General features: G+C 39.1%; 3 protein-coding genes and 1 long non-coding RNA gene across 6 annotated transcripts in view; 3 read left to right on the forward strand and 1 right to left on the reverse strand.

Annotated features, from left to right (window-relative positions):
- The window catches only part of API5 (apoptosis inhibitor 5), a 24,739-nt gene extending 12,414 nt beyond the window's left edge, over positions 1–12,325 (forward strand). Inside the window, exons 8-14 of one of the 2 annotated variants that reach the window (XM_036258198.1) lie at positions 27–116; positions 1,088–1,269; positions 2,693–2,786; positions 3,555–3,611; positions 4,270–4,346; positions 4,834–4,970; positions 10,218–12,325. In XM_036258198.1, the coding sequence (XP_036114091.1) occupies positions 27–116; positions 1,088–1,269; positions 2,693–2,786; positions 3,555–3,611; positions 4,270–4,346; positions 4,834–4,970; positions 10,218–10,300 (720 nt within the window). In that variant the 3' untranslated portion in view covers positions 10,301–12,325. The remainder of the gene's footprint in view (positions 1–26; positions 117–1,087; positions 1,270–2,692; positions 2,787–3,554; positions 3,612–4,269; positions 4,347–4,833; positions 4,971–10,217) is intronic. The other variant, XM_036258199.1, reaches the window with a different exon arrangement.
- Positions 1,559–2,487, forward strand: LOC118627760 (small nuclear ribonucleoprotein E-like). Its single transcript, XM_036258200.1, is given in 2 exon segments — positions 1,559–2,116; positions 2,118–2,487. Coding segments are annotated over 2 exon segments (273 nt in total). The 5' UTR covers positions 1,559–1,916; the 3' UTR covers positions 2,191–2,487.
- On the reverse strand, positions 3,876–17,337 carry LOC118627761. 2 transcript variants are annotated; one of them, XR_004959218.1, is made up of 4 exons: positions 17,264–17,337; positions 16,197–16,325; positions 5,924–6,039; positions 3,876–4,324 (listed from the first exon to the last, which is right to left on the reverse strand). It is a non-coding gene; the product is annotated as an uncharacterized LOC118627761 (long non-coding RNA). The 2 variants fall into 2 exon arrangements; XR_004959219.1 differs by having other exon boundaries at positions 17,053–17,321.
- Positions 17,338–17,425: 88 nt separating this feature from the next.
- TTC17 (tetratricopeptide repeat domain 17) overlaps positions 17,426–26,497 on the forward strand; it is a 97,408-nt gene continuing 88,336 nt past the window's right edge. The window contains exon 1 of the mRNA XM_036258010.1: positions 17,426–17,613. Within this exon, the coding sequence (XP_036113903.1) occupies positions 17,455–17,613 (159 nt within the window). The 5' untranslated portion in view covers positions 17,426–17,454. The remainder of the gene's footprint in view (positions 17,614–26,497) is intronic.

Genomic DNA, 26,497 nt, shown 5'->3' on the forward strand with positions numbered 1-26,497 from the left:
TAATAACAGTGAATTGTGTATTTTAGGTATTGAAACTGTTGGCAGAGATGAGTTCATTTTGTGGTGACATGGAAAAGCTAGAAACCAACTTAAGGAAACTGTTTGACAAGTTATTGGTAAGAACTTTTTCTTTCGCTATGGCAAGTAGATAGCCCCAAAGTCTAATAATGTAGTATTAATTTCTAGATTATGGAAAACCAAATCTTGAAATTCTAGTATTGGACAATAATTCTAGCAAGTGTTATTAGCTGCCCAGCCCACATGTTGTCTACTTTTTTTTCTTAATCTATTTGTAATCTTTGGCATTTCTTCTGTTGATGTTTGCATAAAATATACAAGATTTATATAGTAGGTCTCTCTGCTATTCCTTTATCAAAATACTTTTTATATTAGCTGCAGTTCACCATTCAGGTTGCTACCCAAGACCAAGTAGCTTTAGCAACCAGGAAATGAGATCATTTAAGTTATAGTTGTGGAGAAAATAGACCATCTGATAAAATAATTATCAGTCACCAAATGATTTTCTTGTTGGATATAAGCAGTCATGATGTAGTAATAAGCATTAGGCCCATAGTGTAAATTGAGTCATTTAGCCCTTCCAGACCCGTCATACCTACTAGGGTGTTACAGTACTGGTACTGAGTGTCTTTGGTAGTATTTTGAATGAAAAAAGAGTCAATACTTAGAGTATGGACTAATATTCAAAGATTTCTGGAGTTAACATAATGTAGTTGGTTAAGAGCATCAGCTTTCAAGGTCAAACCTAGATTGACTATTCAGCTTACCAGCTTTTTCACCACAGTAAGGATATCTAAGCTTTGAGAATTCCATCTACATTAAGCATCTAATAAATGTTAGCTACTTTCATTGTCATTAGTTTGTCATAGTAGTAGTAGTAGTAGCTATAACAGGTTAATATGGAGAATTGATAGCCTTGATTATTGATCCAGTAGGTCTAAAAGAGATATCTTACCTAAATTTCTGATGTTGGTAGTTTTTAATGCTGCATGCCTTAAAAACATGCCCTACAATTAGTTGAGTGTACTTTAGAGCAGATTGCAAACATCTCTATATTTTCATCTCTTAGGAATACATGCCTCTTCCTCCAGAAGAAGCAGAAAATGGGGAGAATGCTGGTAATGAAGAACCTAAGCTGCAATTCAGTTATGTGGAATGTTTGTTGTACAGCTTCCACCAATTGGGCCGAAAGCTTCCAGATTTCTTAACAGCCAAACTGAATGCAGAAAAGCTCAAAGATTTTAAAATTAGGTGATGTATGATTGAGTTAGTCCAATCCTTGGCAAAGATAATGCTCCCTCGGTTTTGTTTTCATTTTTACAAAAGCTGTCCTCCCACCCTGCCTCAGTCCAGTGAAACAAAATAGAAACACCACAAAACAGGAATATATGGAAGCATATGACACCTGTGATATAACAAATCTGTGGGGAGAATGAACTCTTTCAAAAATGGACTCTGACTCTCCCCACTTGCTTTATGATTTGGGCAGGTTCCTTAACCTCTCGAACACCCCAGATTTTCCTCAGCTGTAAAATGATATTAGCACCCACCTCAAAGTTGTGAGGATTAAATGAAACAATGAATGAGAAGCTTTAAGCACAGTGCCTGGCACACAGTGGGTACTCAGTAAACTGTAGCTGCTATTGTTATTGATATCTTACCGTGTTACTGGAGGCAACACTGGAGAAAATCATAAATTGTTTACATGAAGACACTTTGTATTGAATCATCTCATCAACAAATTCACATCTTAAATTTTTAAATGTTTGGCCACTGTATCATCTGTTACTGTCCTCCACTCTGGTAAAGCAGAGTTTTAATAATAGGCAGAATATTTTATCAGAAACAGGCAACTTAAATTACTCTATCGGGTAGTGTGGTCTCTGTCACCTTCCACTATGGTGGACTATGGCCAGAGCCAGAAACTGCAGGTGATAGTGCAGCCCATCAACCTTATCTTTACATACTTGCAGAACAGATCTCAGATTCAGGTGTGGCTTTATGAGCAAGTGACTATGTGGATAGAGGGCTGTATCATTGGTTATGATGAGTGTATGAACCTCATATTAGATGATGCAGAAGAGATTCATTCTAAAACAGTCAAGAAAATAACTGGGTCAGATCATGCTAAAAGAAGATAATATTACTCTTCTCCAAAGTGGCTCCAAGTAGAAATGACTAACGAAGTGACTAATGTTGAGAAGGCAATACAATTTGTAATTTTTAGGAGTCCTTTATTGGGAGTATAGTTCTTAAACATTTGTTCATATTGCTTTGATTACCCTTGTATTGTTACCAGATGACAATAAATGCTATGGGATTGTTTTTGTTTTAAATTACTCTAAAAATGAAATAACATAAAGGGTGCCAGGTTGTTAAGCAGAGTGCCTAGTGGTCAGCAGGATGGAGTTAATGGTACTTTTTATTCACATGTTACATGGGAATAAACTTTTAAAAAGAGATTACTCAGGACCCTTTTAGATTTATATAAGTTGATAATATATTCTCAGATCTGCCATTTTCTTTCTTTTTAACTGGACATTGAGGTAAAAACAGGTCAAACTGTCACTTGTTAGCAGATACACACACAGAGGTTGGCTTGTCTAAGTTAAAGTTGAAGTTAAAAAACAAAGTTGAAGCGATGATTTGCTAATTAACATACTGCTTCCTTTAGGCTGCAGTACTTTGCACGAGGCCTGCAGGTTTATATCAGACAACTTCGCTTGGCTCTCCAGGGAAAAACAGGCGAGGCCTTGAAAACAGATGAGGTAGGAACACTGGGTCACATCTCATAAGAAAATTTTTATAATAGCCACCATTTATTACAAATTCAGACTGAATTCATATGTTGAAATATAACATTTGACTTTATTTGAACTGGTCATACAAATCTGTGTTGAGATACACAATGTTAAAACATTGTCTGCATGTTTAGTTATTTGCTAAGTTATGTTTTTGTCATTGTTGAAGTATCTTGAATGTTTCCAGTGTTTATGAACAATGTTACCAAACTTAGATACACACCAGTCTTTCACTAGGGTCTCATTAGCAGCACATGTTAATTTAAAAACTTGATTGATGGTTGTCATTTTTAATTTCACCTTTTTGAAACCCAAATATTAACTTACTATAGGAAAAAAGATTAAATTGCCAATTCTATACCAAACTATTTATGTGTTAGTGTTGGGCTATTTGGTTCCTTGATCTCATCTATTTTGATCAGTCTTCATCCCTATCCTGGTAAAATATTTTAAGTTTTCATGTCTTTCTGTAACTTAAACTGATTATTTTTAAAATAATTCCTTTGTGTATATGATCGGTCCCTTACTCGTTTCTTAAGTTAAATTGTAGATAACACCTTAATGTTCTGTCAAGGGAACATAAAGATTATTTGCTCTTTTTGCCATCTACACTGGTTTAGAGGAAAAATATAGGAATAATGATTCTGAAAGAGATTTGTAATTGCTCTAGTTCTATATGGTAATGGAATATGCATCGTAAAAGTTATTGGAATTTTAATTTTTTTTCTTTTGCAGAACAAGATTAAAGTTGTTGCATTGAAAATAACAAATAACATCAATGTTTTAATCAAGGTAATAAGTCTTCCTTCTTACTCATTCCTCCCAGCAAGCTAAGAAAGTAGTGTTTTAAGTTTTGAACCACTTCAAAATGTGCAAAAGAGCCCTCCCTAACTAGCATAGCTCAGTTGGTTGAGCATTGTTCTGTACACCAAAAGGTTGCTGAATCAGTTCCAGGTTGCGGGTTTGATCCTCAGTTGGGGTGCTTACAAGGAGGCAGCCAGTTCATGTTTCTCTCACGGCACTGTGTCTCTGTCTCTCTCCCTCTCTCTCTCTGTAAAAATCAATAAAAAACAAATATATATACATATATATATACTTCTAGTGTGCAAAAGAAATACTTGTTGACTTTGTTTATTAAAGTTGATAAATATTGATATTTTATCCTGGAATTTGACGTCACATTTAGAAAAAACTTAGCTTCAGTTTCTTAAGTGTTGTGCACAAAATGACATAAACACGTAATAGGTGTAAGTTTTAACAAAATTGTCCTTGTTTGCTTTTTTCTTGCAGCTTTTTTTAGGTCCTTAGTCACTAGCACAAGAACAAGAAAGATAAATTAAAGCTTTCTTTCCTGAAATTAATCATTAAGATGTCTCCCTATTTCTTACCCTCGCCACCACTCCCCACACCATTAAATAAATAGAAATCTTGTTTAATTTTGTCTCTTCAGGATCTCTTCCACATTCCTCCTTCTTATAAGAGCACAGTAACATTATCCTGGAAACCTGTACAGAAGGTTGAAATCGGGTAAGAAATGTATTTAAAAGGGATTTCAGTGTTCTAATATTTGTGATTTGTAAATATGAAAAGCAATTCAGATGTTACACTTACTGTACAAAATGGTACATTATTAAATGATTCTTAAGATGTTAAGACATGACTATTAGAAGCATGACCTAAAATATAAAATGTTAACTGGTGGAATACAACCCTGAACTTTCCAGCCTTGTTTGTGCTCCTGTGGCGTAACTAGACTTTCTGACAAGTTTTGTAAAATGGGTCATTTGCATATAGTCTTTGAAGCTACGTATTCTAGATTATTTTAAAGCCCTGTAAATGCTCTTTGACAATGTCTACATAACTAAGGCACAGTTAATTTGACATCAGAATTTTTTTTTTTCTGATGTGACTATCATCTTCAGAATATCTTTTATAACTGATACGCTAAATTACAAGTGCCTCTGGTTTAATAGAATTTTGTCACTTTTTTTTTTTTTTTTTTTTAACTATATAGGCAAAAGAGAGCCACTGAAGATACATCTTCCGGTTCACCACCCAAGAAATCTCCAGCAGGACCAAAAAGGGATGCCAGGCAGATTTATAATCCTCCTAGTGGAAAATACAGCAGCAATTTGGGCAACTTTAATTATGGTGAGCGTTTCCGTTTGGGTACAAGCAATGTGAGAGATTAAGTGGAAGTTGTGTTGTACTTGATTTTCATTATCAATTATACATAGTATCATAGATCTTTTCCATGATGTTTTTGAGTTAGCTTGGGGAACTAGAGCTATTGGGGAAACAACTGATCCCATTCTTTTCTGACCCACTCTGCGGGCTCACTGAACTGAGCGTGCAACAGTAGGCATTTTAAAAAAGAAAAATATGCCTCTTGTATTCTGAGGAGCCAACAGAAAAAAAAGAAGTTGGCATGAACCTTCATTCCTGGTTTTCCCTGTGCTAGCTTCAGGGTAAGACATTTTGTGCATTATCCCTCAGGGATAGAGCTATAGCTTCTGGCAGATGTGGTATTAATGAGCCTCCCTAGACCTTGTCAGCCTACTGCTACTTGTCCTCCCATCTTCTGTACTATTTCAAAAGGAGAGGTCATAGAAATGAAATCAGATGTTAAAGCATCATCTGGCAAGGGAGATGTGTCCTACTGTGGTTTCTGTTGCCCAGAGTGCAATCTTCCTGTCAGCTTCGGCCACTAGAGGCAGGAGAGCTTCCCAGTAATCCATTCTCTCCCAGGGCTATTGAATGAGAAGTAAAGATTGTTTCTCAGTGACTATACCCTCATAGATCCTTTTAAAGAAGATGGATGAAAATATCACTGACTGAGCAAATCTTTACTACAAAGTTTAATGATGCTAGCAATCAAACATGCTTGTGATTGGCCTTGATTACCAATCAAATTAATTCTGCAGAACAGGTTTCCCCACTATCCAAAAGTAGAGCGTTCCAACAAACCTTTTATAAGTAGAAATGGTGTGAAATGAAGCAAGTATCTTTAATTTATACGGAATTTTTTTTTAGCATTCCCAGACCCAAAACATAAAATAATGCTAACATATAGTAAAAAGAGGAATGATGTGATAAATACATACCATGCTTTACATTCATCAGTCCACTTCAGCAATATACTTTGTTACTGGATGCCAACTAAAAGATCACTTTGATAACTAGCAGAACCAATAGTAACCGGCAGCTTTCAAGATTCTTTCTGTGTATTAGTACAGAGGCAGATTCAACACACAGTGTCTTTATTTCATTCAGCATGATCAAAACACTTAGTTACATCCAGTTTTACACTAAACATAGCACTTTTACAAAGTCTCTTAGGCTTTCTGATACTTTAGGACATATCTTGTTCAGGTAGGCACAAAGTCAAGTTAAAACATTGTTCAAAAGCGATGGCAGCTTGATACTGAGATGCTGAGTGAGGGTAGTTCCTAGGGAAGGAACCACTCTCACTATTCATTACAGAACAAACACTGAATACTATTTTCGCTTTTTGCCTTTTTTCTTTGAGGGAACTTTAGTATGGGAAAGATCACTGAACTCTTTTACTTATTATAATAATATAAAATGTACATTCCAGCCTATTTTCTTACCTGAAAAATAAGGATAACACCAAGATCTTAAAAGCTTCAAATAAGAATATTTGTGAAAGCATTTTATAAACAGGATTCTGTGTTACTTGTACCAAATGTTGTCCTCTGTCACTTGTGTGATTTAGTGTCATGTCTTAAAACCATTATCTCAGATACTATTTTCATTTGATTTAATGAAAGTAATCAAGAACTGCCCTGGCCCGTTTGGCTCAGAGGTTAGAGCGTAGGCCTGTGGTCCGGAGAGACCCAGGTTCGGTTCCTGCTAAGGGCACGTACTTCGGTTGCAGTTTGTCCCCGGCCCTGGTTGGTCGTGTGAGTGGCAGCCACTCGATGTGTCCCTTCACGTCGATGTTTCTCTCTCTCTCCCTTCCTCTCTCTCCCTCCCACTCTATCTGTACAAAAAAAAAAAAAAAAATGGAAAAATATCCTTGGGTGAGGATAAAATAAAATAAAATAAAATAAAAATCACAGTCTTTAAAAAAACATAAATTATAAAAAAAAAAAAAAGCCCTGGCCAGTTTGGCTCAGCGGTTGGAGCGTTGGCCTGTGGTCCTGAGAGACCCGGGTTCAGTTCCCGCTAGGGGCGGGTACCTCAGTTGCAGTTTGTCCCCGGCCCTGGTCGGTTGTGCGGGTGGCAACCACTCGATGTGTTCCTTTCACATCGATGTTTCTCTCTCTCCCTCTGTTCCTCTCTCTCCCTCTGTTCCTCTCTCTCCCTCCCACTCTACCTGAACAAAAAATGGAAAAATGTCCTCGGGTGAGGATTAAAAAAAAAGAAAGTAATCAAGAACTATGGCCAATACATAGAGAGTTGTATTACTTCACTTGGGCAAGTCACTTACTTATGAGTTTCCATGAGGACTCTGCCCTGTACCTGATAGTGAGAATCAGATGATAATGCATGTGAAAAATTCAAAAGCTTAGGTTGTATGCGATATTTTTTAAACTATCAACGTGAAAAAAGCAGTTTTACCCAAGACAAAAATCCAGGGTGGCAAACAAGCATGCCTGTTCTTTTGTGTCTAGTATTACAGTACTTTAATATTTCTGTAGGGGTCAACTAAGGGTGCTTGTCATAAATTGAATTACAAAGCAAACTCAACTGATTCTTCTAGTTAGAAGACAGGAGTAAAATTTCTTCTAGTTTTTATATTTGGAAGTTGAATGTTACCTACTTATGCACATTCTTACAGTACTACGGATGAGAACTGACAGGTCTATCTACCTCACAATTTTTCCACCTTTTTTATGCCTGTCCTTGGAGGACTGACAGCATGCCAGGAAGACAGGAGAAGCATGTTGCATTATTTTTCTGGGATGTCAGTGCTGCCTCAAAATTTGAGAGGGAAAAATGTTTTGTGTGGTTTTTAAGAATAGATTTTGTTACCCACATTTAGCAAAATATCATAATCCCACTTTTCTCTGTCAGTCAAGCTCATGTTTTGGTTCATTTTTCCAGAGAAAACTAAATGGTTTTTTTTTAACATGTTTTTATATATGTATGTATGTATGTATATAAAATAATCTTTTGGGATTTACTTTTTTCCTTTATTGATTTGAGAGAGAGAGAGAACATCAATTGGCCTCCTCCTGCCTGCCCCCCACTGGGGATTTGGCCTACAACCTGGGCATGTGTCCTGACCTCTTGGTGCACAGGTCGATGCTCAACCATTGATCCATACCAGATGGGCTTAACATGTTTTTATTGATTTTTTTTTTTTTAGAGACAGAGGAAGGAAGAGAGAGATTGAAACATTGGTATGAGAGTGATACATTGATCAGTTGCCTCCTGCACGGCCCCCCAGTGGGGATGGAGCCTGCAACCTGGGCATGTGCCTTGACCAGGAATCAAACCAGGACCTCTCAGTCCATGGGACGACGCTCAGTCCACTGAGCCATACCAGCCAGACTAGATGGGTTTTTTTTTAAAAAGTCATGTACACTGAGGGGTTAGATTTATTCCTTTGTGCTATTAGGGAACCAGGTAGTGTTAACATTACCGCCCACCCTATTACAGTGAACAGGTCTATTGTAAAGAAAATAAATTGTACTAGTGTTATGGGCCATGGGCCTGAACTTGTTCACCATAAAGGAGGCAGAATTTGTGATTGTTCTTTAAGTCCATGCAGGCATATTTAGACTTTTTTCCTAATCCAAGTTTATAACTTTACTGACACATGTCTCTCTTATTTACTTTATGAACATAGTATTGGTTCCCACAACTGAGTTCAGCTTCCTTTGTGCATTTTTAATCAAATCATTTATATACACATACCCATGTTTAGTTTTCCTTCCTTTAAACAAAGTTCCCCAGTAACCCAGGAGCACTAAACATTCTGTATTTTATGACTTATGTCCTTTACCATTTACCTTTTTAGAATATAAAAATAATTTTTAAAGCATAATTTTAACTGGTAGTAGTGGTTTTTTAAGTTAACTTGAAACCACTGGGGAAAAATCATGGAAGTGCAGAATGGTCTCTCACAGTGAAGACCTTCAAAAAGAAAATTTGGTGATAGGGGGAAATGTGCAGGCATGTGCAATAGATGAGGCCAAATCGTAGTAAAAAATGCAGAGTTATAGCCCACATAAAGGTTGTGACACTACCTAAATGTACCCATGGTCATTGCATCTATCACTGAGAACATCTTGCCCTCAGACCACCTCTAATATTGTGAATGTGTTCACTGAGGTAATAAACATGGTAGTTTCATTTAAATGGTCTGTGTACCAATGAAGTTAGAAAAAAAATGTGTCATGACATGAGAGGTGAATTTGAATCAAATCCCATTCTATTAAACAGATAAATGTTGGCTAAGATGGAGAAAGATCTAGTTAGTTTTCTAACTCAGAATTTCTGGAGGAAAAAATAATAATAATAATGTCAAAACATCGCCCAAATAAGGTACTGTATTTCTAGCCATAATGGCAAAAAAAAAAAATCTATCGCAATACTGACTTAATAGGAACTTTTAAAGTATCCAACCTTATGGATCCAAAAATGCCAACACTGGGTTCTTTTTATTGCTCCTAATAAGATTGCTTCAATGAGGAAGTTCAAAAGTTCAATGAAGAGATTTAATCTCTGGAACTAAAAGTTTCTCTGGAACTATAAAAGAGACTCACCAATCAAAGACTTACTGTACCATATGACACAGTGACTTGATTTTTCAGCAGATGTGCTTAATTTACAATCAGTAACCCAAACCCTGTATATATACATATCATCACCTTTTGCAGTGTCTCTGAGCAGTTCACGTAGCTGGTAGTGAGAAAAGCTGTCGGCATCTGTATCTACATTTTTCTGAGTTTTGGTGCTTGAAATATTATGAGCAAAACAAATTGCCTATCCATTGCAATGGAAAGGAAAATAAGGTTAGTCTGGCCTACTGTTTCAAAAATGATCATTGATAGTTTAAGATGTTTTGCATTTATGTCACCAACTTTGGAAAGCCAGTGGCTTTTCTGTTAAGTATAGAAATTGTTATAGTTTCATTAATTATCTTTAGTAGTGATAGGCACCAAAATAAAGAGCTAATAAATAGTTATAACATTATGACCTTGAAACATCTTTGTCAATGGGATACATTTAGTTGAGTACCTACTATGACTATCTTGCACCTTGTCATATGTTCTTTGATATATATGTTGCCCTGGTTTTATGTACAGATTGAATTTGTGGATAGTGTGGATGGTGTAGCCTACTGCTACATTCAGAGCTCGGAGCTTCATTTGCCGTACCATGAAGTCATGAGCAAGACCTAAACCCTTGTTCGCTTTTTCGTAGAGCAGAGAGGAGCCTTCAGGGGAAGTAGAGGTGGCCGAGGTTGGGGAGCACGAGGAAATCGTAGTCGAGGAAGACTCTACTGAATAAAACATCACATTCTTCAGCATTGTCATGAGCTTATATACTTAAATTCTACTACTCATTGGATTGCCGGGGATGTCCCTTTAAAAGGACTGCTGCCTTCAGCTAAAACTTAATGTTCTTTATACCTTTGTATGTATGATCTACTTTTGTAACAGACCATGGTTGTGTCCAAGGTAAAACCACAGCGATATTTTTGGATGCTTTGTGAGCAATCTTGTTTTTGCAATATCATCATTATTCAGACTTCATATTGTGAATCTTTTACTTTTAAACATCTTAATAATTTGTTGAGAGCTATTCAAGTCTAAAATATAATGAAATTCAGTCTATTTCTGATAACTGGTAAAGATCATCAGTTTTGAAAGATTACTGATTTTCTTCTCCCCTCTGTCCTTTCTTTTCCCCCAATATATGGAGAAGAGTAATGGTCAATCTTAACATTTTGTTTTCATTGTTTTTGTAATAAAGCTGCTAGGCAATGGTTCAGCATTCCTACATAGTATCCTAAGAGCAAAATATTTATCAGCCTTCTTAAAATGTAGAAATACTACATTTTTAGGAGAAAGTAAGTTGCTTTGCACTGCTTACTTAACTCTTCTCCATATGTTGATATAAACTTTTAAATCTGGGATCTTACTATCTGAATAGAAATGTGTATGTATAATATACATACATACATAAGCGTATGTATGTGTGTGTGTATATATATATATATGCATGCTGTGAAACTTGACTACACAACATAAATCATTTTTTTAAATTCCAGGAACAGGTAATCTTTAACATGGCAATTACCCTTTTGCGGCTGAATCCATTATTAACTTGTTATGTAGGTTTTCCTCCCAGTAGTGAGAGATTTTGAGTCCGTTGCACTTACATGATTATTGTTATTTAAAACTAAAAATAAGCAAAGGCTGCATTTTCAAAGAAGAGTTTGGAAATCCCTTTTGGAGAAATACAGCCAGAATATTGAATCTGATGTACAAACAGGTTTCTACAGGATGACATAGAATAATTTAGAATTTGGGGATTTATTAACCAGGGCAATCCAGGAAAAGTGACTTGATAACATGCTGTACCAATAAGAAGGGATGCTCTCTGTTTGCTTTTGCCACTTTGAAGATTTTAACTTCTCAGGTTATTAATCAAAATTATTGTATAAGTTAGCCAATAGAATCTTTAGGTTAAAACAACAGATGGGGGGGTTTGTGGAGTGTTTAATGTCATGGGCATTTTTAGTAACATAGGCCCTTTGCTCTGTATTTGAATGTTGCATATATTTTTGTTTTGTTCCACAGTTAATCTTCCCTCTCAAGTTCGCTATTCAAATCCAATGTCTGAATGACATTTTCTAGTAGTTTGACATATTTTTTTGAGGAATAATTAGTGATTCCAATGCAGGTGTCTTCATTACTGTTAACCTTTATACATTGAGGAAAAAGCAAAACCCCTTTGTTAGAATTACTGCACATGTTTATAGGAAAATATTTTTTGAAGACTAGAATTAAACAAGTGAGCAAAAGAAGTTGGTCGGCTTGACTATGGAGTGGTGGCAATAATCTAAACATTCCAAAAGACAGTGAGCTGAACTCCAGCTCCCTTGGAATCTGAACAGACATAGGAACATGGAATTGCTATCTGAAAACTGTGACCAGATAGTCAACTCAGAGGCAGATCAGCAAGTGGCCTAAAGCCATTTCAAGTATAGGAACTGTATTATACAGTTATATAAAATTTGAACATTAAAGTGTAACTTTTCTTCTTTTTCTTTTAAGAATATTTGTAAACTCTAAGCAGAGTTGACTCTACTTCAAGTCTGGTGTTGACTGTTTCTTCTTTTACCAACTCATTGTTCTCCTTCCCTCTCCTAAGGCAATAATGCACAACTTAGGTTATTTTTGCTTCAGAAATTTGAATGAAAAACTTCGTCATGATTTTTTTCTTTTGCGAGACACCTGTTTATCACATTGTTCAAAAGTAAATGTTTCCTTATGCTTTTGAAATAAATTTCCTTTTGTAATTTTGTTTTGTGTCTTAATGTGTTGTGATTATGATGACTTCAGATTCTTGGATATTCATTAAACATTGATTGCTTTTCATATGCCAAGCAGTGTCAGACTATGAAAATACAAAGATAGACAAGCTACTGCTCTACCTTCAAGTTCAGTCTTACAAGTTATCTTTAATGTAGCAAGTGTAATGGAAACAAGTCTAATTTATCAAAAACCTAAAAAATCAAGTTGTACATTCATTCCCTAAAACTAATGTAACCACAATCTACAGTTCTAGTTTGCATTCCTCAAATACCTAAGCAGAAAAGGAACAGAGGGGAGCAAATAAAAGATGGGGAAATGGCCCGGCCAGCGTGCGGCTCAGTGAATGGAGCATCATCCCATGGATTGAGGGGTCTAGGCTCGACACCAGGTCAAGGCACGTGCCCAGGTTGCGGGCTCGATCCCCAGTAGGAGGTGTGCAAGAGGCAGCCAATCAGTGTTTCTCACATCAATATTTCTATCTCTCCCTTCTCTCAAAAATTTTTTTAAAAAAATTTTTTTTAATTTTTTTAAAAGATGAGGAAATGGTATTCCTATAAGGGCAAACTAAAATTTAGCATGCTATAAGTGATGGATAAGGTCAAAAACCGCAAACTCTGGAAAGGTTTGAATAGAATGAACTTGGATTTAATCATAAAATCTAGAGTCTAGAGCAGCGGTTCTCAACCCCTTTGGGGGTCAAACGACCCATTCACAGAGGTCGCCTAAGACATAACAGTAGCAAAATGACAGTTATGAAGTAGCAACAAAAATAATTTTATGGTTGGGTGTCACCACAACATGAGGAACTGTATTAAAGGGTTGCGGCATTAGAAGGTTGAGAACCACCGGTCTAGAGGAATTAACTACAGTAGTGGGCTGCCATTAATTCCTTCCATTCCTGCACGAACATGCTGCTTCATTTAATCAAGATGAGTCTGTTTCCTTTTCCCCTTGAATATGGGCTAGCCTTGTTACTTTGACCAACAGAATGCAGAAGTGACACTTTGCCAGTTCTGGCCTGGCCTTCAAGGAGACTGGCAACTTCTACTTTCACATTTTCAGAGCCCTGAGAGAGAGGCCCAGCCACTCTAGCCATTTTAGCCACTCCAACTAAAGCACCAGACATGTGAGAGGAGCCATTTTGAGACATTCCAGCCCCATCAGAGGTCTCACCTGAATGCAACCTTATGGATGACCCCAGCCAACAAGAAGCGATAAACCAATCAGCTGAGCCCAGCCACAGACTATGAAAAATAACAAACCGTGTTTTAAAATTTGATTTGAGTGTAAAGCAAAAAGATGATAAATTAACAGAATTAAAACTAGTATTAACACTTCCAGGTATTTTGTATCTTAAGTGTTTTTGTGAAAGGATACATAGTATAAAGATTTTTTTGCAACTTTCAGATAAAATGGCCCAAGGAAGGAAATTAAAAATCCAGAAAAATCATTTTATCATTGTCTAATTCCTAGCTTCAAAAATTCTATAATTTATAATGAGAATGAAAAAAAGGATCTATTTGTCAAAATACTTTATGTTGAAAGACCAAGTTAAATGAAGTTATGGGTTTTTCTATCATTTGTTCAACTGAGAAATTACAATTTAGAGATAAGAAATTTTGTCAACTACCATCTTACATTTCTATAGGTTTTATCTAAGCATCTAAAAGAGAAGAATAAAAAGGGAAAAAATCAAGTCTTAGAATAAAATAAGGTTAACAGGTGATCTATCTGGGTGTAGAAAATAAGTAGCAACAATTTAATTTAGGTTGATTTTTAATGTTTTATTCACATAAAATGGGAAAGCTACCTTTTTGGGGGTAGGGACTAAAAAACTAAGCAAACTAACCACTTAAGTATGGAAGCTTTATGGAAGATAAAAATATATTTGTATATGAATGCTTCCTGTCTTCAGATGTTAATAGCCTGACTAATTGAACAAAGAATTACTCAAGAGTTTAGCTGTTCAAAATGTGCAAAGTAACATGGTATTAAGTGCAACATTAGTGTTACACTAATGTTGAAATCAGAAGAGGCAAACAGAAGCTGAAAGATTTTTACAATTTGGATTTAAGCTGTACCTTAAATAATATATTTGAAACAGAAGAGCAAGGAAAGGATTTCAGACAGGGAACAGGATGAGTAGTCACTTCTAAGTTTTACTGTGTGAAGCTTAAAACAGTTCAGTAAAAGACCAGGGGAGCAGAATTTGGCAGTCAGAACTTGTGCAGGCAGAATTCTAGGATGACCCCAACGATCCTTGCCCTCATAAATCTCCCTCAAATATGGGGAGAACATGTGAATATAATCCCTGTGGTTTATCATGTTATATGGCAAAATGAATTTTTGTAGATGTGATTAAGGTTACTAATTAATTGATTTGGGGTTAATCAAAAGAGATTATCCAGGTGGACCTTATCTAATTACATGAACCCTTTAAATCTGGGCAGAGAGATCAGAGATTGAAGGAAGTTAGATTCAAACACTGGAGGTTTTCCTGCTTGCCTTGAAGGAACTGATGCCATATTGAGGGCCAGGTGGCAAGGAATGGTTGGTGGCCTTGAAGTTTAGAGTGGCCACAGTCAGCAGCCAGCAAGAAAATTGGGACCTCAGTCCTACAATGGCAAAGAACTGAATTCTGCCAAGAACTTGAAAGAGTCTGGAAGAGGCCTCCAAGCCTCAGATGAGACAGCAGCCTTGGTATCAGTCATGTGAGATCCTGGGCAGAGAACCTAGCCCCACCATGTCAGACGCTCGACCCATGGAAACTGAGTTAAGTGTGTGTTAAGCTCCAATATTTGTAGTTATTCATTACACAACAATAGAAAACTAATACAGAGCCCTGGCCGGTTTGGTTCAGCGGTTAGAGCATCGGCCCGCACACCAGGAGGCCCAGGTTCAGTTACCGCTAAGGTGCACATACCTCGGTTGCAGTTTGTCCCCAGCCCCTGGTAGGGTCGTGTAGGCGGCGACCACTCGATGTGTCTCTCTCACATCGATGTTCTCTCTCTTCCTCCCTTTGTCCCTCCTGCTCTATCTCAAGATAATGCAAAAATGTCCTCGGGTAAGGAATTAAAAAAAAAAAAAAAGAAAGAAAGAAAGAAAACTAATACAGAATCCCAAAGAACAAGGGTTATCATTTAGGGAAAATAGAGGTGGGTGGTACATTAAAGCTACAGAAGCTATGATTTTACCCCTTTACAGGTTAACTTGTGTCAAAGAAACTGCGGATGGACAAAACATGAGATGTTGGGGCTTCTCTCAAACTCCTCACCATCCTTTATCCAGGCTCAAGTTCTAGAGTCGGGTAGATCCAATTCCAAATCTTGAGTTCTGCTTATTACCTGTATATGATGTTGGCCAAATTACTTAACCAGCCTGCTCATGGTAAATTAGCAAAAATTAATAGGAACTGTGCATGTACAGCGCCCAGCATACACTAAACAGTCAACAAATGTGGGATGACGACCACTGCCATTACTTAGCAGATTCATACAGAGGTAAGAGGGTTGACCTCTATGCCTTAAAATAAGATGCTGAGCACAAAGGGACTCCATCACTTGCCCTTTTTCTATTTCAAAATGTTGGGACATTCCTACTATCTATGTTTAATCTTCTTGGTATGACATGTAAGAAACCCTTACAACCTGTCACCAATTTCACCTTTTCAGACTTACTGCTTATTTTGCCCAAATCTGCACCTTTGCGCCATGCCTTTTCACCTGGCTGGTTGCTCTTCTATACATGTGCATTTCGATTGTTAACCTACCAATATCCCACAAGAGTGCAGACTGCTCAGTGGTCATGTTTCCATATCCAATGTCTAGCAGAGTACTAGACAAAAGCAGGTGAGCCATACCTGTTTAATGAATGACTGTTCATTCCTTCAGTCCTCAAGAAAAGCTGCTCTGGGGGAGAACAATAAACCACTGCTGTGCATTGCTTCCACGGCATGAAATGACCTCTAAACACTTGGCAATTTTTTCCCCTGAAATACACCAGTGTAGGGAAGTCATCAGGTCAAATTCTCATTCTCCTTTTCTCAAAGAGAAACCCAAAAGCACAATGAAACGAAATACAAAATGACACACAAAGCTGGAAGGCAGCCCTGAAATACCTAAAACGACATATCTAAGTAGAAGCTAGAGGCCAGGCTAGGCCCTTGGACTGCCCGTTGGTTCACTAAGCCGGATGTGCTTCTCAAATCTGAGTGTACAAACCAGTCACTTGGGACTTCAGTGAAAAGACAGAACCTAACAGGGATGAGAAGAGCCACCAATGTGCTTTTCTCATAAGCTCCCACGTGATACCAATGCTGCTGGTCTCCAGACCTAGACCGCAGACCCAGACCCATGCTGCCCAGGAACTAGCCACCAGTCGCAGGTGGCTCTTCAGTCCCTGCATCTGGATAGTGCACATTTAGATGGTCTGTAATCGTAAAATACATATTAGATTTTTTTTTTTTTATGCTGAGTCTTGGAAACCAAGTTGTACGAATTTCATATAGAACTTGTATTTCGTACATAATGGGTTTAAACGTGTCAGTTATCTCCTCTTTCTTTTAAATTACATACGTGGCTCGTTGCTCACATTGTATGTCTACTGGACAGCGCGGCCCTCCACTAACAGCCGTCCAGACTTTGAAGCTTCCACTCACTGTGAGGCTTTTAGAATAAAGGTAATACATCTTTTCCCTGGGTGCTTCGAATGCATACCTTTTATTTCTCAACTATCGTACGCAACCAGAAGTGAAAAAATAAGATAAAACCAAGGTTTTCTTTCAGAGAGCGTGTGTGTGTCCGCACACTCTTGAGTCTTCTCGTCTGGCGTAGGCTCCACCTAAAGCACTACTTCTATCTCCCTCTGGTTCCCACGCTCCGAGAGCGGCCCGCACCCAGGAAAACAAACAAAGAAGCGGTCCCCGACCTGAAACCAGACTGGGCCAGCCGCCGGAGGCCGCGCTTCCCGGTCGCCCAGGCCGAGCTCGACAACGCCGGTCGTCGGCCGGCGGCGCCCCCTCGGCTCCTCCTCCTCTTCCAACGCCGACCTCCCCAAGATGGCGGGCGGCGGGGGCCCGCTTCCGCTTCCGGTGTAAGCGGCCCGGCCGGGGGGGCAAAATGGCGGCGGCAGTAAGGGTCCGCGGCTGGTGCGAGCTGCCACCGCGCTCCGGCCCAGGCTGGCTCCTCAGCCTTTCCGCCTTGCTGAGTATGGCGGCCCGAGGGGCCCTCGCCACCACGCACTGGGTCGTCACGGAGGACGGGAAGATCCAGCAGCAGGTAGCGGCTAGGGCGCCCCTGTCCGCCCGCGCCGGCCCTCGCCCTGGGGGGATTCCCCTTCCCGACCCCTGGCTGTTTGGCTTCGCGCGGCCCCGCCCCCAGACCACCTTCGCTCGGTACCCGCACCCGGGCCCGGATGACCCGGCGCCGCCCTCTCCCCTCGTGTGCCCTGGCCCTCGCCGCAGCCGCCTGCAAGTTCTCAGGCTTCCACCCCTGCTGCCGCGCGCCGCGTGGGGAGCCTCGCCCGGCTGTGGGGTTCGGGCCCTGGGGACATCTTCTCGTGCTCGGGCTTTGGAAACCACAGATGCGTTTTTTCGTCTCTGCCTCCGTTCTCCTCGGGCCCACGCGTCGCCAGCGCTCCCCGAGGAGGTAGAAAGCAGGTGGCAGCGCCGGGTCCCAGGGTGGTGACAGCTTGGGCACCCATAGGCAGTGGGTCATTTATTGCTGCGTCCCCTCGTCTCCTCTCCCACTTGCTGCCATTCCTGTCCGGCAGTGGTGGTGTCGGCGCGCACCGTTACCCAGGTCAGCAGGGGCTCAGCAGGGACTAGAAAGTCTCCTTCCGAAGGGATGCTCGGAGATGCCTCTAGTGGCGTTGCCCGCATCTTTTCAGCTCTAGCTGCCTTGGTTTCCCCGTGGACTTTGCATTGTTTTTTTATCTAGTTGCCGTGAACCCGCAAGAAGGATATGCGATTTCCTGGATTCTTGTGCCTGAACTAATTCCTGCTTTTCTTACATAACTTTATGGTTGCCTGCATTTTGTGGATGCTGACGCCCAAAGAGTACCTTTGTGTGTGTGTGAAACAGAAACTTGGTAAACTTAATACATGTCAACATTTGAAAGCAATTCTGAAAAGTTCAGCAAACATTTAGAAAGTGAAGTGTGTACCTTCAAGCAGATCAACCCACCGATCTCAAACGTATTAACCATTATGTGAAATTACTGGACCTTAAAGTTGTGTGTAATGAATGGGGATAGGAACACAATTCAAGTTTACTTTTTGTGTCAAGTGTGGTTCACATTTAGATTTGCCATGGGATGCACATTTTATCTCAGATATAATGAGTGAGTTAAGCAAAATATTTAAAAATCAGCGTTGGTATTGGTGAGTGCTTTTCAGTATATCTGAAAAAAGACTGACTTCCTATTGAGTGGCATTTTCTCTATACCCAACTTGCATTAGAAAAAAAATTCCTTCTTATGGCCATACCAGCTGAGATTTAATAAATATGTGTTTCAGAAACCCTAGAAAACACTGCAAGTTCGTTTCTAAGGAAAGATTGGAAATCCTGTGTGAGTCCTGGTTACTTCCACCCTTTTGTTTCCTTGTGATGGTTTCCCTGAGGCCCTCCATGAAGGGACACAGAATTAACTCACTCTTGCTGCAATTTGGGGAGCCCTTCCCTTATTGGTTCTTCTGCAGTATTGTTTTTTGGCCACAGCTATTTATACTCCATGACATTGATTTCTCCTTCCCATTTTGGTATCCTGCCACTCAGCTGAGAAAGTAGCCCATCTGAAAGCTGGTAGAAATGTATTTTATGCTGAACATGGCAATGGGAAAGTAGAATTTGGTTTTTGTTTTTTTAACAAATTCCTTCATTTTGCACATTGGATATATCTTTTGTAGTGGGGAAAGATATGGGTTGTCTCAGAAAGGGAGAGAGCTAAAGAATTTTCTGGATCTTTGCCAAGTCTCTCTGCAGTAAGTTGTTGGGCTTAAAGTTAGGGAAGCAAGATTTCCTTATTACATGACTTTTTAAATTATCCTTTTATGTGAATTTTTCAATATTTTACCACATGAAATTTACTTAAGTTCATGTAACCATAAACATTTATACCAGAAGAAATAAAATTGGTGACTATATTGTAACAATAAGAGGCTAGGGAAGGAATGTTGGATCAGAGGAAAATGCAGCACATATAAATAAAGAGTTGGGTACCATGGTCAGCTTTTGAGTTCCACTCTGATAGCTGTGTGTGCATTACCCATGCTGCCCTTCCAGCAATAATGTGAATGCAGGCAGAATCCAAACCTCAATTATAATTGTGATTAATTATAACATTTGGGTATACTTATTAAAGAATTGAAAGGTCTCTTTAGTAGATTTGAGTAAACTGAAGATCCATACATTCAGAGACATAACTAAAAACTTAGTGTGTGTGTGTGTGTGTGTGTAATGTCCTACATGATATATCAAATTCCTTGTTACTTGTTTTTGGTTATACTATCTATGATTTCAGTTTTAAAGTTGCTTAATATCAGGGAAAAGGCCAAGGGCAAATTACAACAGCAGATTGTAGAAAACTAGAGTGACAAATACTTTCTGAAACGCTTTACCTGGCTTTTTAACCTGTTCAAATTAGATATAACAGGTCATTGTTTCATAGTGGATGTGGAGAAGTACTTATGAATTAAAAATCTGAATTGCCCACAATATGGACTTAAATAAAGACATTTCCATCATTGTAGTTAAAGTTCAAAGTACAGTAGGTATTCCTTCCCAGGAGAAGAGAACGAACATTCATTTGGTTTTTCTATTTCTAGCCTTAGCAGATGATAAAGATAGGCACCCACAAGTTACAGACTGCAGACGTGTGAGCATGCATGTATATTGGAAGCCCTTCATCTGTAGAGGGGTTGAAATGGGGATTCAGTCAGAGCCAGGAAGCAGACATTCCTCCAGGCAGCCTCCTCACAGTCAAAGCTGGGGCTACTTCTGGCAGTAGCAGGTGTCTGGTACTTGGCATGGCAGCTCAGGAAATTGTTCTTTCCACAGTCCCTGCTCCTGCTAGGAAGCATATCTCCAGTGTTTTTAGGCTCCATGTTTACTGAGCTGCCACTGAACTCCCAGGAGCATTGTCCAGGAAATCCTGGAGCTAGGATGTGAAGAGAATGCTTCCGTCACTAAGTTCATGTCCCACTGGGGTCAGGGGATTTAAAAAAAAAAAAAAAAAAAAGCCCTCCTCTCCTTATCCTCTCCAGCTCTGGAATACTTCTGAACCATTACCCGCTAATGTTATTTAAGCAGCAGTCCTTAACTTGGAGTCCATGGACTTGAAGAGTGGGTTATTCTAATCTAGTCATTAGGAGGCCCTCCTGTGTGTGTAATCAGGCCAATGGATCTTTTGGTTGACTGCATTGTGAAGAAGAGGCTGCAAGATAAACATTTTTGTTTCATTTTGATGTTCTTTTTGCTTAACTACTAGTGTGGCAATATTTATTTTCTATTTTTATCAAAAGTGTCTAGCAATTCACTTGCATTGGAGATTAAATAAACTTGTGAATTAGCCTTAGAGCCTAGCTACTATGTATCGCATCATTTCTGTGGGAAAAAATTAATGTTTCCTGTTCTAACAGATGGACTCTTGAAATGTTACCAGTTTGTTGCAGCCTTATTGGATCAAGAAGTTGTACTACTAGCTAGCTAGCACTGGATTCATTGCCTCTGGGTATTCTTTCTTCATAAGTACTTTAAAAATTTAAGTGAATAGAGTATCATCTTTTTCAACTCTAGCACTATAACATTTGTTTTCTTGACTACTATTTCCCTCTTCTCCAATCTTGGGATGATAGAATTTTAGATTTGGAAAAATTCTTTAAGAATATATCGTACAACTCATAGGTGAGAAAGTCACCCAACTAATGAATGGTATTTAGTCACAACAGTCAGTAAAAACTTATTTATCTGTGGTAACATACAACAAGTAAGCACTTTGTAATCAGTAAATTTGAAGTGCACCCCCCACCCCACCTTTGGTAACACTTACAAATGAAGAAATAGAAAAATAAAAGCAAAAATGGAATAATGAAGTATCTTCTCTTTTCCAGTTTATTTTACCTCTGCAGCATGTTTTGTGGTGATTTCAAATTGGGAATGGGTGGATGGGATAGGGTCCCAAATAGGTATGAATTAATTTGGGAGTTACTTAGTCATTTTGCCTCCTATCCAGATGTCTTTGGAGTGCAGATGCTTTTGACTGCTCAGAGCAAATGAGGTGTCTGACAAAACTGATGCCCTGAAGACTAGCAACCTTGGTAAAGAACTACTTGATAAGCCCTAATTTCAGTAGCTATAACCTAAAGAAGAGCTATCAGATTTGGTTGGACAGACTAAATCTTTATCTATTGTTTTTAATAGTTTATAAGTGAAGGAGAGGCTTAATTTTGTCAGATGTTAAATAATTTGGTTAATCTAGGAGAGAGTATCCATATAGTACCATGAAACTGACACTTTATTTCAGAGCTTTTCAAAACTGAACCCACTGCACGACTGTCCCATGCACCAGAAGGTCATGGGTTCCCAAACATCCCAGGTTTCAGGTTTGACCCCCAGTAGTGGGTGTGCAGGAGGCAACCGATCCATGTTTCTTTCTCTCTCTCTCTCTCTCCTTTCTCTTCCTCTCTCTAAAATCATTAAAAACATTTTTTTAAAATCTGAACCCATCATTTTGTTATGGGGTACTCTTTCCTTGTTTATACACTTCAGGGATTTACCTGGACCTGAGAGGTCATGGTGGTTATTCACTAACTTGCTTGGCACCTGTTTAACCTTAGCAATTTGTCCTAGACTTTGGCATCGAAGTGATTCTATTCAATCTCTTACTTTTTAGATATTTACCACTGTTATTTTTCTTCTTATAAATTACCCAGATATTAACTTTGTTTTTACTGTAGCGTAGTAATAGGAGCTTGGAAATATACAGAGGTAAACTATAACTTTAAATACTTTTTCCAGTTATTTATTGAGCAAGTATTTATTGATTGCTTACTTTTTCACCAGCTCTTTTCCATTGGCTACTGTGACACAAAATTCTCATTTTTCTTTAGCGGTGAGCAAAACACAGCTCTTTTTTAATGTGTTTTTGTTTGTTTGTTTATTTGTTTGTTGGCTTTTCTTACTCCACTTATCTTCTGGATCAGTGGTTCTCAAGCTTTACTTTGCACAAAAATAATCTGAGTTCTTGCCTAAAATGCAAATTCCTGGGCCACTCAGAGTGTCTAATTCAGGAGGTTGCTGGTAGAGACAAAGAGTCTACACTTTTATCAAACTCCTCAGGAGATTATGATGCAGATGGGTCACAGATCATTCTGAGGAATTCTGTTTTTGACATTGCTCTTCCTCCAGCTTCTGTTCCAGTCTTCTCTTTTTACTCTTTGCTTATACCTGCGCAATCTCATCCTTTCTGAGGACTTAAGTTACCATATATATGCTGAGAATATCCACATTTCTTTCTACAACTCAGATTTTTTTCTCCAGAGTTATAGATTCAAGATATATATTAACTTTTAATTCCGTGTGAATGTCCTCAAGGTACTTCAAGCTTTGTATGACCAAATCTAAACTTATTTTGCCCCTACACCTATGTCATGCTCAATTTTTCCAAATTTAATGAAAGACACCACCATTCGCCATCCACACATTTGTCCACATCAGAAATCTAGTTCTTTTTCATTTCTCCCCCTCCCGTACTCCTTACCAACATCTTTCAATTTTACTTTTTAATTACATCTTACTTCTTCCCATAGCCACTATCATTACTGTAATTCAGTAATGAAAATTTGAATTACAAAAGTAAAGCACAGTGTTATAAAAATAAATATCTAATCTTTTGGGAGTATTTAAAGTAATAAAATGAACTCCTTCCACCTCCACATACTCTTATGCCCCAAGGAAAAGTTCCTTCAACAGTTTGGTACGAATCCCAAGAGTCCCAACCTGGCTAACTTATACTCTTCACAACTTAAAAATCACTTTCTTGGGAAAGCTTCTATAATGCCCAAATTTGAATAAGCTATGTTTACCACATGCTTTCAGAGCATCCTGTGTCCCTTACAAAAGCATTTACCGTACCATTTGTGTCGTGTACTTACGTACAAGCCCTGTTAGACCACTGCCTGCTCCGTGAAGGGAGTGGCTGTGTCCTTCCTCTCTGCAGCTCCACCATCTCTCATGCTGCCTAATCACAGAGGCTACAATACTATCTGTTGAGTGAATAATGTAAGGAAATGAGAGAAGAGGTTCCTGTCTTTTAGGAATTTACCATTGTCTGAATGAAGCCTCTGTACTCATTAATATGATAGTCATCTGGAGACCAGCCTAAAGGAAGCCTTCGGCCTTCAGAAAGGTGCTGTACAGGTGAGAAGAGCCATGATTTCAGAGATTACTCTTGCCTATCTACTGTGGTCAGGTTGTGTGCAAGGGAAGTCATCCACTTTGTCACTGATGTTGTATCCAAAGTCACCTTATTGCTCAGATGTTGAAAAGTATGGAGAAGCAACAAGAGACAAGAAAATAGTGACAAACAAGAAAAGCAGGAAAAAATAATCGGAAGGGGCAGGGGTGAGATGAGAAATGGCAGCTGCACTGTTGAGGAGGGGTTAGGATCAGCTGTGAGGCTCAGCAGTTGTTGCAGTCTAAAAAGCATGGTGGCGGTGAACAGAAGACAATCTGACGGAGGAATAAGAGCGCTTGCCAGCCTGTCAGGTCAAAAATTAGAACAGCTTTGCTCCCCAAAATGTAGGGAGCACGGTGTGAACAGTAGCGGTACCTCAGGTATGATGGTAAAAGCAAGGGGAATTCCTCAGTTGAATGGCTCTTTTATAAAGGCACCTCAAAAGAATCACTTGTGCACACAGACTCTCTTCCCCATCTTTGCCTAGGTCTCTTTTAAACCCACTTCGATCAGTCCTTCGTCCGCACACATTTCCTGTTAAGATACCTGGGGCCTTTCATAATGCCAGATTCAGTGCTTGATTCTGCATCATCTTAACCCCTTAACAATCCAGCATTTGTCCTCATACCTTACTGAACTATTTTCTTACATGGTTGCCAGGACTAACACTCCCGATTTTTCTTCTAAATGCCTGGCCGTGACTTTTCATTCTCTTCTGCTGAATTTCTCTTTTCTTCGTGAGTCTTAAATACTGGTGCGCCCCTTCTCTTCCCTCTATGCATGTGCTCACCAGATGATTGTATGCAGTTGCATGGCATAAAATACCATGTATATTCTGAGGCCTCCCAAATCATACCTGTAGTCTCTCCCTGAACTCCAGACTCATGTATCCAACTGACCACTCAACATCTCCACTTAGCTATCTAGTACACATCACAAATACGTCATGTCCTAAGCCGAACTATGGATTTTCCACCCAATACACCTGTAACTAAATTGCTCAGGTCAATCTTGGTATTTTCTTTGACTCTTCTTTCTCTCGTATCTCATATCCAGTCTACCAACCTGTTAACTCTAGATCCAAAACGTACCCTGAATCGAGCCATGTTTTTCTACCTCTACTTCTACAACCCTGGTCCAGACTGTCTTTATCTCTCTCCTGAGCCTGGGCAGTAGCCTCCAAACATCTCCTTGCTTCCACTTTGCCCCATAGAGTTTATTATTCCCATAGCAGCTTAAATGCTCTTTTAAAAACCCTAAGTCTAGCCCTGTCACTCCCTGAAACTTTTGGGGAGAAGGGAGGCAAAGAGCATCAAGAACCTTCAGTGGTTTCCCATTCATACTTAAAGAATAAAACCTAGACTTCTTACCATGGCCTATAAGGTCATGCAAGACCTGGGGCCTAGCCCCTAGCCTCCTCTCTGCCCCAGATACCATTTTCCTTCCTCCGTGCCATACTTCAGCCATACCAGCCTTTGGGATGTTCTTCAAAGCACAAAATTTGCTACTTCTTGCTCCTTCCTCTACCTGAAACACTTTTCTGCAGATGTCATGGCTCATCCCCTCTCTTCATTCAGGTCTCTGTACACATGTCACCTCTTTTCTGACTACACTGTCTAGAATAACCTCTCCTTCCATCACTCTGTCCTCTAATTCTATTTTTCCTCATAGCATGTATTACTGGCACTGTATGTAATAAACATTTTATTGCTTGTCTTTCTACAGGAACATAACCCAGGGCCTAAAACAGTGCCAGACATATGTTATAAACTTAGGAAATACTCATTAAGTGAAAGGAAGAGAGAGTACATGTATGTCTGTGTGCAAGCAGTTACTTAACCTGTGACAGCTCTTAAGTGTCATTTCAGCCTCCTGAAGAGCCACCATCATTTTAGTAGTCTAAAGGAGGCCCAGTGCATTTACTTTAAAGGAGACAAACCAATTCCTTCATTCTCCCTGTTATGAATAAAAGGCATAGGCAACCTAAGACTTCTCTAAAAACATGGTATTGGAAACAGCATTGTAAAGCAGTGTCTCAGCCCTGGCCAGTTTGGCTCAGCAGTTGAGTTTGGCCTACGGACCAGAGAGTCTCTGGTATGGTTCCTGCTAGGGGCACGTACCACACACACAAAAAAAGACAGTGTCTCATGATATGCTTTCCTGTTGTATATTTGGATATATGACCTCTAGCATACCTTTTAGTATATGCTCAAAGAACTCATATTTGAGGTTTTGGCATTGTTAAATTAATTTCATATATAAATTTAGGAAAGTCATTTAATATTAAGAAACTTCTTTAATATAAACATGTACAAAAGAAGGATTTATTAAAAATCTATACTGCCCTGGCCAGTTTGGCCCAGCAGTTAGAGCGTCAGCCTGCGGTCCGGAGAGACCCGGGTTCGGTTCCCGCTAAGGGCACGTACCTTGGTTGCAGTTTGTCCCGGCCCTGGTTGGTCGTGTGGGTGGCAGCCACTCGATGTGTCCCTTTCACATCGATGTTTTGCTCTCTCTCTCTCTCTTCCTCTTTCTTCCTCCCACTCTATCTTAACAAAAAAGTGGAAAAATGTCCTCGGGTGAGGATAAAAAAAAAAAAATCTATGAAGTCATGACAAGTTTATATAAGCCAAAGTATATATTTGTTTAGTCAGTAGTAACTATGTGAATCTGACTTTCTAAAATAACTTATTTAATGCGTTTTACTAACAT

Source organism: Molossus molossus, unplaced genomic scaffold, assembly GCF_014108415.1.
Source record: "Molossus molossus isolate mMolMol1 unplaced genomic scaffold, mMolMol1.p scaffold_m16_p_13, whole genome shotgun sequence".
NCBI classification, from domain to species: domain Eukaryota; kingdom Metazoa; phylum Chordata; class Mammalia; order Chiroptera; family Molossidae; genus Molossus; species Molossus molossus.